General features: G+C 39.6%; 1 protein-coding gene across 1 annotated transcript in view; it reads right to left on the reverse strand.

The window, feature by feature from the left end:
- Window positions 1-9978: 9978 nt before the first annotated feature.
- ABCB5 (ATP binding cassette subfamily B member 5) overlaps window positions 9979-17855 on the reverse strand; it is a 36416-nt gene continuing 28539 nt past the window's right edge. The window contains exons 23-29 of the mRNA XM_075417458.1: window positions 16949-17049; window positions 15485-15625; window positions 14862-15018; window positions 12982-13179; window positions 11848-12054; window positions 10695-10841; window positions 9979-10176 (exon numbers count right to left, since the gene is read on the reverse strand). Of these exons, the coding sequence (XP_075273573.1) occupies window positions 9979-10176; window positions 10695-10841; window positions 11848-12054; window positions 12982-13179; window positions 14862-15018; window positions 15485-15625; window positions 16949-17049 (1149 nt within the window). The remainder of the gene's footprint in view (window positions 10177-10694; window positions 10842-11847; window positions 12055-12981; window positions 13180-14861; window positions 15019-15484; window positions 15626-16948; window positions 17050-17855) is intronic.

Genomic DNA, 17855 nt, shown 5'->3' on the forward strand with positions numbered 1-17855 from the left:
GGCTTATCTTTGCTGTCTCTGGATAGAGAAAATCCCCTGTTTTGTGATCCGAGTGTAACGGGGCTTCTTAGAAAAATATGACCTTTTGAAATCTCTACTACTAATCACCCCGAGAGCAACCATACCCGACAGAAATCTTCTGTCTTTTGTTAGTTTCCTGTAGCATCATTACTCACCACGTCTGGAGGTTTCTTGCCCTTTTCATGGGTAGGACCTCTTTGTCTGAGACACTTTGTTATTGCGTTTCGTGCGCTTGAAAGGATTCAGGCAGGACCAAAGCTGACGGTGATAGTAATTTCATAAACAATTCGGGGAAACACCTCCCCCTCTCTTGGCAGGTTTGCCATTTAATCTGAAGCAAGATAGGACAAGTGAATGTGATGCGCTGAGAGAGAGAAGGCCACACGAAAGATGTATGGTTAATGTCCTTGTAGAACATCATTTACCCCTCGAGCCTCATGAAATACTTCCAGAAAGCACACACAACTGACTATCATTCAATTCAACCTTTAAAGGTTGCCAAGTTTTTTTGAAGGTTAAAATAGCGCAGAGTCCCGAGGAAAGATTTGGAGACATTTCTTCTTGTGTGTATTTGTCTAACCAGGTACTTCATATGTTAAATGTTTGGGTTTTTTTCCTGCTTTATTTTTCCTAGACTGATCTCATTTGGGGACAGGATTCTCCCTGTCTTGTCAGAAAGAAGCTGGCAGATTTTAGAGGCAAGTGTCTAAACAATAAATATGGTAACAATTATAGTAAAGCCCCTTCTGACTTTGACTTACCATCAAACTGGGGTTACATGCGGTATCTGCCTCAGTACTTGAAGTTCCCAGACATTTCCAGTTCTAGCAGCTGATCTGGCCATCTTTATCTTCTCTCCCTGTAAATGAAACACAGCAAGCCACTTAATTGTGTACTTCTGTTTCCAGGGAAATATTATTTCAAGTAATATAGTCTCACCAAGTGGATATAGTCTCACCAAGTGGGCCCTTGCCAGCCTCAGTGAAGGATGGAGCTACCAGGGTAGCTTAGTTTCTTTCTTTGTGGCAGTGTTTGCAGCTGAGACATTGACTAATACGTGGGGCAATCTGAGAACAAATGAGGGGAATGAAGGAAATTCCACCAGATTTGGGGGAAAATAAATAGAACTACCGATGTAAAAAAGTATATATATATAATGCAGTATATAATTTTTAACAATAATCTGTTGTTCTCAAATCGCACATAATCAAATAACACAACCTCTTATATGCAACATTAAAGAATATTTATCAATGTCTATTTTCTTTTTCTTGTGTTTTTGGTTTTTCTTTATTAAAAAAACTGAGACAGCTTAAATGTGACTTGTGTTGGCACAAGTTTATTATAAACACATGTGAACATTTATGTGAATATGCCAGTCCTGGTGGCATTATGATTGAGTATACTTAACAGGAAAGAGGATAAAATACATTTTTAGATGTACTATACTCCCCGTAAAGATGAAAAGAAGCTGAAGCAATCATGGCAAAATCTGGTGGGTTTGTTTTGGTTTTTTTTGATTAATGAAATTCATTTGAGATGTGACCCACATAATACAGTTCTTTACTGATGCTTGGTAGTAACTATGTAATGATGATGCGGGTGGGATAAGCTGTGCCCCTGTTGGCTTGAGGCAGTGTTTAAGGAAGCTCAGTGTGAGGGTGTTGCCCCATAGCGGGTGGCACTTCTAAGGCTCCTGCTGTGCTCAGCATTTCCTTGGCACTGACTGGGGTCCAGAGCAGCAGCGGGGCACTGCTGCCTCCATGGCTTTCTGAGAACGATGTGCAACTGTGGGATGGCTGGGGCAAGAATGAAAATATGAAGCCTTCACAGGAAAGCTGTACTTTCTGGAAGAAAGCAAGTCTCTGGCAAAACAGTGAGACGAGGGCAGGTTCAATTTTGCTGCAAGAAGTGTTTTCAGAGAAGTTGGTTTAGATTGTGTAGCTTTTCACAATACCATCTCTTGTGGAAGCCAGGGGACTGCTTCCGGGGTCCAGACAGACCTGCTGCTGCTTTCATAGCTTGAGTTGTCTGAGCTTTTCAAGTGCAAGGAGTTTAATTGTTTTCCCAGGAGGTATGGCTAAAAGGCCTAGACACAAAAGCTAACAAAGATTTATCTACTGAAAAGTTGAATAAATATGCGTAACTAACATCATGTGGGCAAGTACAGTATGTGAGTCAAGAGTAATGGCTTAAGTGCCTGACTAAGCTGAAAAGAGAAATTGCATCATCAAAGCTTGATGAGTGTCAGAAGAAAAACTACTTTTGACTCTGCAAGATTGAACTAAAATGCTGAAAGCAAATGGAAATTTCCCATGATTTATTTGAATTTTTGCTTGGATTCTTTCCAAACTTCTTATCATGAAGCAATCTCTAATGTATTTAAATATATACAAATACAAATTTTATAAATATAAAACTATATAACTATTTAAGTATACTTCTATACATTGCAAAGGGTATGCTTTCCTGTCTTCCACAAATGGGAAGATCAGACATGTTGTCTTAGAAAAAGCACATCCATAACTGTTTATTTGTGAGAAACAATTAAGAAGTGATAGATGAAAGATTATTTAATGATGGTGGATGCAGACAAATTTATCAGATAATATAAATTATCACATTGTGCAGCTAAATGTATAAAAGTAAAATAATTATAGCAAGGTACTAAGATATACCAAAAAAAAAAAAAAGAGAGAGAGAAAGAAAACATTAAAATGTAACACTGGAAGAGTCCCAAAAGGATTGGCATAAATTCATGGAAAAAGTTGCTCCAGGTCTCAAAGTACGTGTGAAATAAGAAATTGAAGAAAATAGTCAAGTGAGTCTTTATTGGGAGCCTTATTTATTCCAACTAAAACTACATTACTGAATATTAAAAACTAAGTCACATTACAGATATCTCTTCACATTGCTCTAGCATCATAAAAATGGCCTATTAAATTTTAGTTTTCATATTCAGTGTTGCTGAAATACACTTCATTTACAGTAAATAAAACACATGTACTGGGTTTATAACAAAGACCATTAGTGCTGTCTAAAGTGCTAGTTGTTTTGTTGAGTTTCCTCTGAAGAAACACACACACTACATTGCCAGGTGTATGTTCATATGAATAGCAGATGTGAAAGTGGGAACTCCACTTACCATTTTTAGCATGGTTTCATAAAAAACAAGCAATGTATGGGATTGTCAGAGATACCATTTATTTTGTTTCCTGAAATGTTAACTCCTTGTTTAAAATTCCCCTCATGCCACCCAAGAGGGAAAAAAAATCCAGATTCTGCTAATTCAGTCATTATTATAAGCCATTTTGGATGCTTCTGCAACCTGTAAATTTCTTTTCCGTCTTACACATTCAGAAGAAATAATTCTTGTTTCCTGAATGTTTGCCCTTCACTCCAACCTTCTTGCACTGCTGATACCTACACGAAGAAGCTTCATCCTCCTGCACTGCAGAGGCCCCTTCTCTTCCTCAAAGCACTCCTTGTCTGCAAGAGAGCCCTCCGCAGCAGCTTTCTGGTTGAGACCTCCAAATATTATTTTCAGGGCTGATAATCTAACCCAACAAGCTCTTTAAGAAAGATGAAACATTTGGAGTGGAACTCCGTTTGCCTGATGTAAATGTATAATCTGAACAAAACCTGAAAATCCCCAGTTATATTTCTGGCGAGAAATAGGTGCTTCCCTGGTGTAGTCCACTATTCTCAGGCAGACATCTGGAAACAGATGAGTCACATCGTAGAGGCGCTTTAAAAGCAATCTGATTGATTGCTTCAGCCCTAAATGTCTGCGGTTGAGCGGTAAGCATCCTATGGCAGTGCCTGTTCCCCCTTGTTTTGGTCTTGGTAGAATACTACGTGCATTCTCTGGGAACGCAGCCTATGGTGGATGAAATACTGAGGGTATCGTTTTGCAACCAGAGTTGAACTTGAACAATTATTTCCACAAAAATAGCCGTATTCAGGTCATTCTTTCAAATCAAGGACCCTAACAAAAGGAACTATTCTAGTGGTGATTAACCGCAAGGTGGTTTTGCTCTGGACTACATAGGAAAAGGCAGTAGTCACAGATGAAGTTCTTAATGATTAGAAAGAAATGAGGGTGTTACTGCTATGGAAACAGCAGAGCAAGGAAATATATAATGGTCAATTAAAACAAGTCCACAAAATCTATTTGCTGAGCTGACGCAACTCTAAAATATCTTTCTGTGAAAGCATTCAGTGAAAATAAAGATTGGCATCTTCAGGAGAGTTACAGGAAGGCTTAGCGAGTTTGCTTTGGAGCATGTGATACTGATGTCGTTGGACAGGCTGGAGCTAACTAGAGCGGATGTGTGAGCTTCCCTAAGGGCACAGCAAATTATTATTTCCAGATGGAAAGACATGCTTCAGAAAATAGTTTCTGGACATAACTGCTGATGAGCCAGGTAGGCAATAAACTCTAAAATGAGAAGATGACTGTTAGGGTCTCAGGTAGATGCGAGCTGCCTGCAGCCTCGATGACAAAGCACAGCACAGAGGCAGAGGGAAGCAATCCAGTGGAAATGATTCACTTACTGAGAGCAATGACCAGTCTTCTGCTGAGAAATTTTTGTTAATTTTAGAAAGTAATCCTTTTGCATTGCTATTGCTTTTGGCACTTCCCCTCTCATCTCTGTCTGTCCTTTAGCATCAATCACATGGTGCAGCATCTGCTGTGTGTGCTAGGGAAGGTGCTTGAAGGAGCAAAAGCAGCCCAGGCAACTGGAAAAGAACAGTCATGGAGAGCTATAACCCTGGAAAACGTCAGGGCGATGGGTAACCTGTGATAAGGCTTAGAGGGCAGCTGGAGGCTGATAAAGAATAGTGAGGCAACTGGATTCTTCTACCTTTGCATGGAAAACTATCAGTCCTTTACAAGTACCTAGGGATCAGGACTCAACAAAATAAGAGCTTCAAGTATATTTTACAAGAAAAACTACATGTATGCTCTTTGTGGCCTCGTTGCCTACCTGTTTTCTCTTCTTGCTTGCAACTAAGTTGAAGATCTTAAAAACACCTTACTGTCTCAGGCATGAAGAAGAAAGAGGTCAAGTAATGTGCTTTCATCCACTGTCTTGACCAATTCATGCACAGTTTGTATATAGCTACAGTGATTGCCAAGCCACATTTCTCCAGTATAATCCAAGTCCATTTGCAAACAGAAGAGCTTGGAAATACCTTGGAAAAACTGTCACCTTATTTCTTTCTTCAGCAAGACACAGTCACGGCTCCAGATAAACTCTATGAACTGTTCTGCTTTTGGTTGTTTCTCTATAGAAAAAAATGAAATCCCTGGGTGGAGCGTCCATGGTAGCAGGCAGCAGGTGAGCCCTAAAGGCAGGCAGAGCTGGAGCATTTGTGTACCAAAATGCTTCTTCATCGAAGGGGAGGCACGAGCCTCACCCAGAAAAGATCTTTAACCCTTGAAATCCAAATTCCATCAGCACTAGGTTACCAGCTGTCTTACCAATATCTATCTGGTAGGGTCTAGCAGATCAAGATCTGTCTTTTTTTTGCTGGTATCTACAAGGGCAGATACTTTCCTAGAGCAGACACAGTCCAGGAGAGCAGTTTCACGTCAAACCCTCCAGCAAAGTCAGGTGAACAGACCTTAACGATCCTGCATAGTTTCATAACATTTCCCTTACTAATTAGGTGAAATAACAGACCATTAACATTTAAACAGACCCGCTCCCTAGTGTGACAGGAATTTTCCTAGAGCTCAGTGTGACAGAGCCCTGCGAGCTCTCCCTCAGCCAGACACATTCCCAATTACAAACACATATGTGAGCAGTCAGCGGTACAATGTGAGTTGACGGTAGCCAAGAAGGGACAGGTTAGGTATCGCCTGCCACAGACTGTTTAGCAGAATTTTGCAAACTCTCCAAATTTTAATTAAACTCATAAATCTAATCCAGGTGAAAAATAAATGAAAAGACATGTTGATGTAGTGTTTCCCCTGACTGTAAAAAACCTCCAGTTGTTCTTTTCTCTCCACTTTTGGAGGAAAGAACATTTCTAAAAGTACAGGGTTTGTGAAATGCAATTTTAATGAAAGCTTTCCTTCTGCCATACAACCAGCACTATTAAATAACTTCTTTATGAGGATACATACTTTACAGGTTTTAGATGAACATAAATTGAAATTTTATAGGCTGCAGAGGAAAGTAGATGTCTGGGGAAAAACACATGATGATAGATGTTATATTCATTTACTCTTTCATAAACAGCATTATTTGTGAGTTGCTGACAGGTATTTCAAACCGAAATAGCACATCCAGGAATGGGAAACACCCACACCCACCAAGACTGGTGCCCTCCAATGCTCAAAAAAAACAAGAGGACAATTAACTCTTTGAGGCCATAAAGATAATTGGGTCCTGTGCCCTCTAGTTAACATGTGTCTGTCAACTACTTATGCCATCTCTGGGGCTTCAGTCTGCATTAGTAATTAACGTTTTAACTAGACTAATGATTGCAGAGTATTAATCAAATTGAACAGTTATGTATGATACTACAGTGGGGTCAAGTGGTTAAGCCACTCTCAACCCTTTCTCCAAAATCCCTTATGAATGCTTTCTCTGAAGTCTTCACTTTCTTTTTTGGGATCATACCTTAACAATTCCATAGGCAGCTTACATCAGTGCTGGCATAAAGCAAGCGTAGGGGCTAAGTGCTTCTTTTCTAGCCAGGATCAAGGCTTTTGGTGTTCCTTGACGAGTACAGGCTGTTGTGTTTCCTTCATCACTATCCTTATGGCAGTCATTTCAGGGATGAAGTCCCCAGCGACGCCAGCAGCAACTCACCATAACGTGGGCACGTTTGAAGAACACTAGCCCCTGCTTGGACAGGGATAAAGTCAGTCTTTAACTTGGGCACCTGGGGTAGATAACAGCACAGGACAGAAAGAGATGTGGCCTCACGTGCTTTTCTTTTCTGTCAGGGCTGATCCTTTTAATCTCTGTATCAGTCTAGGGTTTGGTGCTGAAAAATGTGCTTTTACCATGCATTTGTCTCTGAATTTAGGTCTGCTTTTAATTGGAGGCAGCCTGCAAGCTGTATGGACATATGCAGCTGGGAAGGTGACTTGGATGAGGATTTGTTATTAGTGCCTAAAATCTGAGCATAAAAATCTATTTATATCTCATAGAGTCAGTAGTCATCCAGCTCAGTCAGTCTTTCAGCAGGCATGAAGCAATGTGTTTTTTTGTCATTCTTAGAGGTCACCTGTTTCCTTGCTCACCATCTCTTTTGTGTTGGGTAGGGCTTGCTTTTGCCTGGTGTTTTTCTCAGATCTACAGACTGTCTTTTACATGGGCTGCGATATGAGTGGCCTTTAGTATGTCTGTATTGAGGTAAATCAGTAAAGTATATTCTTATGTTACATAACATCTCACTTGTGAACTTTAGTAAATCAACACTATTTACTTCAACTGTGCTTTCTATTTCTCCTTTTTAATCATAAAAGAGCAAATGATGTTCCTGAGGCACATCTGTCCAGCACTGCTCTTTCCCCACTTAGCTGCCACCGCTCAGAGCAGTGCACACACTCTCCCTCCATCACAACCTCAGCACCTGCTCCTTCTGGTCGCTACCAAAACCCATGCCTACCTTTCCATAAGCACTGCTGAGCATCTTACTTCAAGACCTTAATCTGTTCATCCATAACGTACCTAGCTGGTGCTGAGTCTATCCACCTACTGCAGCATGAGAATGCTCTGTGTAAACAAGGATGAGGAACATGCCAAAAGGGATGCAAGTATAGTCACTTTTGTTTCCGTAGTAGGTAATGTTGACCTCCAAAAGGGCAAATAAGGGGAAACACAAGTCACAGAACTTATTTTTCTAGGATGACCACACTGCAGCTCTTACAGTTCCTTTCAGGTCAAATAGTGCATGTTACCTCACTACTCTTGCCTCTGTGCTAGTAAATAATTCCAAGCTGATAGAAAGGAAGTATGTTTTGGATTCTGCTCCATTATCTGCATGGATATGAATGCAGTATTTTCCACAAAGATGCTCCATTAACTATGCAGATGTTAGATAATTCATTATGTTACAGAGTCTGAGCTTAGTGACTGTTATCTCCTATTTATATATTTAAATCGATTTCCCATTTTTAATTCCTCTTACTTGTTACTGCAACAGGTCATATGAAGAGTAGTATTATAAAAATTTATTATTCATTGCAATTGTAACAAAAACCACATAATACATCTAACCCAAAAGCACAAAAATAACTTTCCCCAACAGTTTTCTGGATTAAGTAGGAAGATATTTTATTTTCAAAACAGAGAATCAAACTGTACTGCTTTTTAACTCCAGCGCTGAAACAAAACAAGGAAAAGGGAATTAACTGGAGCCCATGCTGAATAATTGGGAATGTAATGAGGTCAGCAGCTCCTATAGTATCTGCCTATCATGAGAAAATGAAGAGGTCACACAGAAGGGGTGCCTGAATGAGTAAAAACTGCTCTTGTAACAGTCCCTGAGAAAAATTGTGTCAGGGAAAGCAACTGTATTTATTTTGGCAAAGCTGAGACTGGAATTTGTTTTCCTTTATGTGTTTTATTCCCCTCATGGATCCTGATGCCGGAAAACAATTGAAATGAGCAAAGGAGATAGTCATTACTGTAAGTTTTGTCTGCTACAACTGAGCAAAATTATTTGGAAATTATAAAGTACTTCAGGTTTCTCCAGGCTATAAATCCTGACCCAAAGCCACGTGCAAAGCCTTGGAAAATTAAAGTGCTGCAATTGGATTTAACCAGCCAAAAAAACCAGCTGCTGAGTCACTCTGACTACACAGTACATGTTCTTCAACTGTTGAATGATGTATTGCAGCAGTTTTAGGAATATATCAGAGAAATAATTATTAAAGTGCACATGTAAATGAGTTTTGCCAACACTTTATACAATCTTTAAAATTATTCATAGAACCCAGAATCATTTAAGTTGGAAAAGACCCTTAGGATCATCAAGGCCAACTGCTAACCTAACACTACCAAGTCCACCACTAAACCACATCCCCTAAGCACCACGTCTATTTAAAAATAGAGGAACTCGTACTGAAAACCACTTTTTTTTTTTTTTTAAAGGAAAGCTTGTTACATGTCTGACATGAGTTCACTCCAAAAGAGGCCATCCTAGCTCCTCTGCAAGACTTTTGATATTACTCTGATGGATGCAAAGAGTGATTAAACTCTGTTAGATCAGCAATTGAAAAATACTAAATAAAACAATGATATCTTTTATGTCAGTTTATCACTATATGGAAAGCTTGTAACTTTACTATCATTGTCTGAAACAGAATATTGAATCTCCAAGAAATGTGTGAAGCATAGTAATATTATAAAAAGTGGCATAAAGCAGGGAACACACCCCAACAAATACACACATCCAACCCTTTCTCTCTAAATTTAATACAAATGCCTTTACTTGGAATCTCAGCAGTTAGTAAGAATTGACAGTCATCCTTAATTAAATAGACTTTATGGCTGCATCTGGCTGGCAAAGAAATCCAAGGGGCAAACACAAGCACCAGTTCACTGCTTATCCATGACACTTAACCACTGCCAAACTCTGGTACCACCTTGGGCTATGGCACCTGGTGTGGGCGAGGATTTAGGGGGGCAGCGAGAGCAGGGTGCCCATCTAAGCCATGGTTGAGGATGAGACTGCTCCAGGCCTGACTTCCTTCAGATCACGAGATCCCTGCCACTGCCCAGCAGATTCAGCCCCAGGGCCTGCACTGCTCACCCCCATGGGTGCCTGAGGCAAGGGCTACACCAGATACAGCAACCAGGCTGCAACACATGGTCCCTGCTCCACCAGCACAGACACAGCCAACCTTAATTCTCTGTAAAGTTTTCATATCTTCCCAGGGGAAGGAAAAAGGAAAAAAAAAAAAAAAAAAAAAGACATCTGCAAACTGCACTAATTAGAGACTTGTGCATTTACAAGGGCATAGTAGAGTCCTTCCTTTGCCAGTAACTGGCTGTGGGTGCCCTGCTCAACCACTCTGCCATTCTGGATCACTGCAATGATGTCTGCAGTCTGTACGGTCGTCAGGCGGTGAGCAATGACAATGCAGGTTCGACCTTGCCGGGCGTTATCCAGAGCTTTCTGGACGATCTGCACACAGATGTTGTGAAAACGTTGTTAGCACTTGAAAAGCCTTCACTGGTAACAGGAAACACATTTGATTTCTTAATCTTTTTTATCACCTGAATATATCTCCCACAGACATACAAGTCAATGCATATACAAGACTCTTACTCAAGAGGGTTTCTCGCTGGTGTCAGTGAGACTGAGCAAATGAGCACAAGGCATTAAGAAGTGGATTCATGGGCAGCCAGTTTGGGTAAGAACACAAATTCAGTATTTATCATCTAATACAGCTAACAGGAAGACAGCTGAAGAGTATCAGCTCCCCATACTGTTTTCTACTTAAAGTTGGGTTTTTTTCTACTTGTTTCTTTAGTAGATACACATAGCTTCCTAGAATTTTTCAGTTTGCATCTTGCAGCTGGAAAAGCTACCGTGATACACCTGTCCTGCTGTTTAACAGCTGAGCATTTTGATTTTATTCTACAGCAAGCAACTAGCCATGTACATAGACATATGTATTTCATGTAATAATCATTACTCACTTTTTCACTTTCTGTGTCAAGAGCAGAGGTAGCTTCATCCAGAAGCAGAACGGCAGGATTACGAACCAGAGCACGAGCAATGGCTATTCTTTGTTTTTGACCTCCAGAAAGTTGTGTTCCCTTCTCACCCACCTGGGTATTATATTTCTGGATGTTAAAAATTGAAAAAGAAGGCTGAAATCCAATACATTTTGCATGTGAATACTCTTAGAGAAGGAAAATTAGAGAAGTTAAGCTTTATGCTTGGCTATAAAAATGATTAGGTATTTCCATCTTGAAAGAAAAGAATAGTGCAAGTGGTTTTATAAACACCTCTAGTATAAACAGTTATGTATACAGCCACACATATTCATACCTGGTCTGAAAATTTACTTTCCCAAAGACTGGAATAGGTCTTGAATGATATCACCAGTGATACAGCAGTAAGATGCCCACAGATATCTGGCCATGAGCATACCATCATAAAAGTAACTAGAGATTTAATGTTCAGTGACATATACATGAAGAATTTGATCCTAAATTACTCGTGAAACAAAGAATCCTAAAAATCATTAGTAGTAATGAAGATGAAATATTTTTCAGTATAGTTACATCTTTTTCAAGTTACACAGAACTACAGTGAAAACAAACTATCAAAGCATTTTTTCCTTGTTAGAAACAAATTCTTGGCAGGTGTGAAGGTCAAATGCCATGTCATTCATTTTTGATTTATTGCTCCTTTGTATTCATTAAGAAACACTCCCTATGCATGGCTCACCCAATTAGAAATAGAGCATTTAGCTTTACTGAATTATTTTAGAAAAAAAAACCAGCCCATCTTTCTGAGAATAACTTGAAAAGTTTAAGCTGTCAAAGGAAAAAAAAAAAATGATTAAGGACCTGTTTATAAATCGAGTGTCCTCTTATTTTTTCTCCTTATATTCTGCTTTGTCTACTACTACATTAATTGGAACATTGACTTTTTTTGAACAACTAACAAGGATTTTAAACTTCAAACACACCAGCGTTTTAAAATATAACTTCTATGTTTTTTTCCTATTAAGGGAAACAAAAATATGTATTTTCAATTTGATTGACGTGAGCATTGCCTAGATTTTTCCATGTCGCTCCAAAAATCTAATCTCACTGTGAAGAGATGATCACTATCTCTTACCTGTGGTAGTTTTTCAATGAAGGTATGAATATTTGCTGCTTTAGCTGCTTCTTCAATTTCCTCCTGACTAACCACCCTACTGTTGTCTCCATATCGAATATTTTCAGCAATGCTGCAGTCAAACAAAATGGGCTCCTGTGACACCAGGCCTAGTTTGGACCTCAGCCATTGTAAATGCAAAGATTTGGTATCAAATCCATCTGCTAACTAGAAAAAGCAACAGAAAAATGATGTCAAGTTGACTACAGAGCTCATCCACAGATACACACTGTAAACAGGAAACACAAATTGTAAGAGGAAGCCTGCTTTATGTTAGATACCAAGCTGAAATCCAATATATTTTGCATGCAAAACGGAAAAGAACCAGCAGTATAGATTACATATTTCCTTTTATTAGTTTTTAATTTTGTGTGTGTTTTTTGCTTCCATGGCCCAGCAGACAGAAACACAGAGTGCAGATCACAGGCTATTCCTGCCGTCCTTCCAGCCCTACTGACCACAAGCAGCACTGGGAACTTCATGGGAAAGCCTATTCCTACGAAGCTGCACACAACAATAAATACTCACAGCCATAGGCCTTTAACTTGATCTTAAAACCTCCAAGGAGCTTTCCTTGGACTTTCTATACCCATTAATGGGGACTGCATCCAAAAGCCCATTATGACTCTCTAACGGTGACACAATAGCATCCCTGCGGGATTACATTTGTTTTAGCTGAAGCATGTATCTATGTCTCCAGTGTGTGAATTCATATTAATGAGATGACTTGCACACTGACAAACAAGCAACATGAACATAATGCTCATGTGCGACCAAGCTGTGAGCAGCTTTGGGGAGGAAACGCAGTCTGACCCTATCATTCTTTTCCGCAGCGAGATCGGCACCCTAAGCCACCGCACCATACCAACACAGGTGCCAGCGCTGGCATGCGTGTCTACTGCTTGGGGCAGGCAATGGCAGAGGTCTTGATGTTTTCTACAGCTCCACTGGAGCCACAACCCCAGTAACCCACACCTCTTAAAAAGGCATCTCTCCAGCAATATTGCTAGGATTGTTTAAAGCCTCTCAAACCTTGAAAGATAAACAGTTCTGTAGATTTAATTGTTATTGATAGCCACACAAATCTATTTTTACCACTTGTCCTTCCACGGGGTCATAAAATCTCTCCAAGAGCTGGATGGATGTGCTTTTGCCACAGCCGCTGCTTCCTACTAGAGCCAGAGTCTGTCCTTTGTTCACCTTCACGTTGAGTCCTTGCAAAACTTGAACTTCTGGCCTTGTTGGATACACAAAGTGGATGTTTCTGAATTCAATGTTGCCTTCAAAATTGCTCTGAAAAGTAATAGAGAGTTCACATGCTTATATCAGCATTTGTTTGCTTTAACTCTAGTAACACTTTCAAGACTTGGTTATTAAAGTGAGAGAACTGACAAGAAAGTTTGGGAAGGTATTTTCAAAACTGCTTTTGAAGTTCTTTTAAATTACATATTGGATTGAGTACAGTATCATTTATAGGATGATCTGCAGATGTAAGTCCTAGATCCTTCTGGAGAAACAGTTTTCTGCATCTCTTGTATCTATTTTTCACTTCACCTTTGAAAAGAATATCTTTAGACAAATAACATTAATATTTTTCACTTCTGACACATGTATTTGAGGCACTTCTACTCGATATAACCCACAGCATTTGCTTTCCTGATCTCACATTGCAGATAGCACAATTTGAACGAGTGTGGCACAAGGTCAAGATCAGCTTTTAAGATAGCAGAGGTAAATTCTTTGCTAGGTAATTTACAGGCACATAGGACAACCTGTATTTTAAATGGCAACGATAGTTGTCAATTAGCAATTCTAGCCAGGCTGATTTCTAAGCACAATTGGAAGGAAGCAGGCACACATTAAGACTGTTGCCTCTCTTCTCTTATGGGGTGGGAGCCAGCCCTACGTGTGTACCAGCAGCACTGGTAGTCCAGTGGTATCCCAGCAGCAGATGATCTAATTTAATAAGCTCAAAGTTTTGCTGAAGTCACCGGCATTATTAGTATTCGAGTTCAGTCTATAGAAGAAACGTTTTTGTTTAAGTTTTATTTTACCAGGAACCTTCTGTAAAATCTTTCAACGTCTGTGGCCCTGGTTCAAGAAGATACATAAGTGTGCTCATAACTTTAAAGGCTGAAAATCCTGTGTATGAGCTCAAAGTTATAGAAACTGGATTATGGCTTCCTGAGTAGGGGCTACCATCTAAAACCTACACGGGAAGTTCATTTTAAACTTAGATGGATGTGCAAATGTAATCCTTCCAGATCATGTAATGCTTTCAGTAGAAAGCATTTAATGCAGAAATTTGACAAACACTGAGGTCAGTTTCCTTAATGATAATTTTAGCTTAGAGCTGAGGGCTTTTGGATTTTTTTGAGCGTGTTTTGGTTTTCTTTTTCTTCTTGCTGGTTTCTTTCCTTGTTGTGTTCCGCCCCGCCTCGAACTTCAGAGCTAAACAGATTATTAGTTAAGTTAGTCACGATTTCACAAGAGCATATTTTGCTTGTAAGAGTTTCCACAGTTGTAACAGGATGGCTTTTGGCAAAGCTGTTCTGTCTTTGAAGGAACTAGTCTCTCTCTTATCTATAAAAAGAGTAGAAAAATGTATTTGTATTTTCTTTTTCCTGTAAAGCCTTACAAACACAACTGTTAGTGGAACCGACATTGTCAGTGTTTTGCTGAAGCCATTTAAGATGTGGGTCAGCAGAATGACAAGTATTTTTTTTAGGTCATTCAGAGCAAAACTACATTTAAGTCTACATACTTATGACTGAAAAAAACAAAATAATATGGTCCATTTAAAAAAAATTGACGACTCAGTACCACTATTTTATATGTCTGTCTTGTATGACACCCTAAAAATTATGAAGCTATGCTTACAGCTGCAGACAGTAAAACACTACTAGTTTCTTTCAACATTTTTCTGGAAAACAAAAACAAACAAAAAACCCCAAACAAAAAAAAACCACCCTTACCAATTTTTCACCTTCTTCACTGTAACTGTCAATTCGAGGTTTTCTGTCCAAAAGCTGAAAGATTCTTTGAGCTGACTTTGTAGCTTTGCCATAATCTGGTGCCAGGGATGCAGACTGACCAACATTCATAGCTGCAAATATGACAGAAGAGAAGACTCTAAAAACAAAAAAAAAGCATTATTCACTTCAGGTAGAAACCTGATACAAACCTGCAGAATAAAGTTTTTCGTGTCTTTAGGTTATGATATTTCTGGAGCTCCTCACCCCCTAAAAATGTCATCCAGTATTAGAAAGTTCTATTTGTTCCTGTAACGATTTTATAGGCGAGCAGTGGTGTTACATCACTTTTCTATGTAACATCCTCTGCCTGGAAGGAACGTCAAACAGCAAAGACTCCAGCAGAGGTGCACTGAGCACAGCCACACACTTGCTGCTTCACTACCCACATACACCCCTTTCCCTGAAACAGTCCTTCTTCCCAAACCGCACTCCCAGCCAGACTGAATTCCTGAATCGCTATCCCTCCATTAACTCTGTAATTCGAGGAAATAGTCTGTATGCATTGAATCACTAACATGTATATAGATTTTTTTTTTTTGCTACATTTTATAAAGCATACTCACATAAATACATTTTCAAAGTTGCTCAGACAATGGGCAATGAGCCATGCCCCAAATCTGAAGACCGCTGCATTAATAAAGTAGTTTGCAGACTGAGCTACTCCATAGGTAAATCCATAGAAAGGGGCTTTTGTCAGAGAATCTCTGATAAAGGAAGAGATAAGTTGTAAACAGAAACAGCAGATACTGGCCAGATTTCTGGGTTAAAGCTTTCAAGCAATAAAGTTCACTTCCCGAAAACACAACAAATTAGCTCTGAATACGTATGTGCCCACGAACAACCCCTGCCAGACCCTAAAAGCATCCTGACACGGAACCGCCCTCAGGACAGAAAGAGCAATAAGATCCTTCATCCTCTGTTATGCTATCTTGAATCTCTTCCTCTGCTTTTCTGTAGAAGGGCAGGCCACTAGAAGAGTTAAAAAAATAATAAAATTTAATAACTACCACACATGACCCATTCTACTAAGGAAACAAGCAGGCTCCAGCTCATGCTAAGGGCTGCCTGGGGCTTCTGCCAGGTCTTCCCATCTGAGCTGAGACGTTTCATCCCGATTCAGAGCAGGGACCTTTCCCTGGGTATCCCTTCAGGGATTCAGACTAAGCCTCTATTTCTCAATCTGTCCTTCTGGAGAAGTTTCATTTTGTGTAGCTAATGGAATGCACACTGAATCAGAGTCTGGAGGACTCTCTGCCCTCATGGTTTAGGATGCTCTCTGAGGAAATGGAAATCTCTTTTCTAGTTCGAGCTGTAAGTCTGAGACCTTTGACAGTCCAGGCGAGCATCCGGCCCATATCTGGGGTATAATCAGTTCACCGGACATTGAATTTTAACACTGTTTTGGCAGAGGACAGAGTACACAAAGCATAATTTTCAATTCCTTTTTTACATTAGTTACCTTCAAGGAGGAAAGAAGCAAATTAGATTAAAGGCTATTTTGTTTAAATAAAACGGAGCTAGAAATATCTGGCATCCCTGATCTGACTGCATTTCAGTGGAGACAAGTCAGTGGGATGTAGTGGGTCAAGCAAAAGAAAGGTACGAATTTCATTTCAAGGTTTCAAAGTCATATGAGGGGAATAAAACTGGTTTATGTTATAAAGGGTGTGGTATGGCAGTTAACTGCCAGTTCCTGAGTTATCTAGTATCAATCCAATACACTCAAATGGAGCGAACGTACTATATTCCAGGCATACACAAGAAAACACAATATTCTGTAACACATATGCAGAGAATACAGTTTATAAAGTGTTTGCAGAACAATAAGGCAAATCCTGCAAGTATTTTTTTCACTCTAAATTTAAGAATGTCTATTAAACTATACCACGTGAACAAATTCCAAAATTGTGTAAAATATTGATATCCTTCCCAATATTCTGGGTATTGCATAGTTTTCAAGCAATGTATTTACAATAAGTCTGAGACTAAAATGTATAAAGAAAGAATTATTAAAGAAAAAACCTCACCTATATGGACCATTCAAACTTGTAATGTATCTTTCATAAAATGCTTCTTCCCTGGTCAGTGAAGCTACAGTTCTTATGTTTTCAACTGATTCTGTTGAAATCTAAATTGGGAGATAGAACAAATAAGAGATAATACCTTTTGACTGCAATTTACAACATATCTCCTAAACACAAACACTCGATCTCTTCTCTAGCATTTATTAATTTAGATCAGAGAACGTCTTACTTATGAGAAGAGATCGAGGTCTATAACCAGGAGAAAAAAACCCTAGAGCAACGTGATTATTTATCCCACAGTCACAAGGCAACGGGGGGTGGCTGAAGCCAACAAGATATTTGAGTTCAGAACCTTGGGCCAGCATGCAGGCAATGTTAGCAGCCCCTGCCCTAACCCACGGGTTGTGATCTCAATGATTTAAACCCGATTTCATAAAACAGGAACAAACCCCAGTCATCTGGACACAGCTTGCACTTTTGCATGGACTACTTCTGTCTCCTAGACGAGTGCTATCAGGTGAATGAAGACAGTACCCCAAAACTCTTCAGCACATTAATGGTTTGCATTTCATGATGCAATAAAAAAGTAGCAACGTCAGGGCTTGGTGGGCTCAGCCCTTCAACACTTCTGGCCACAGCATAGAGCACTGCAGAGCTGTGCTGCTTGCCCTAGGCATCAGGCGCACCAGTGCCAAAGCTGCTGCTGTTACAGCTGTCCCTGCCCAGAAATCCATTATGGAGGCTTTCAAATGCATTTTTATAGCCTAGTTTACAGATGTTTTATGTTATCTGTGTTTTGCTTTTCTTCAGGATGTATAAACATTCCCTTCATCTCCCACCCCGTCCTCTCCTCTCGTCTCTCCCCGTAATTTATCTTGGATAATTGAGTCAGCTGTAATATAGCTATAGT

The sequence above is a fragment of the Opisthocomus hoazin genome, chromosome 4, assembly GCF_030867145.1.
Source record: "Opisthocomus hoazin isolate bOpiHoa1 chromosome 4, bOpiHoa1.hap1, whole genome shotgun sequence".
Lineage (NCBI taxonomy): Eukaryota > Metazoa > Chordata > Aves > Opisthocomiformes > Opisthocomidae > Opisthocomus > Opisthocomus hoazin.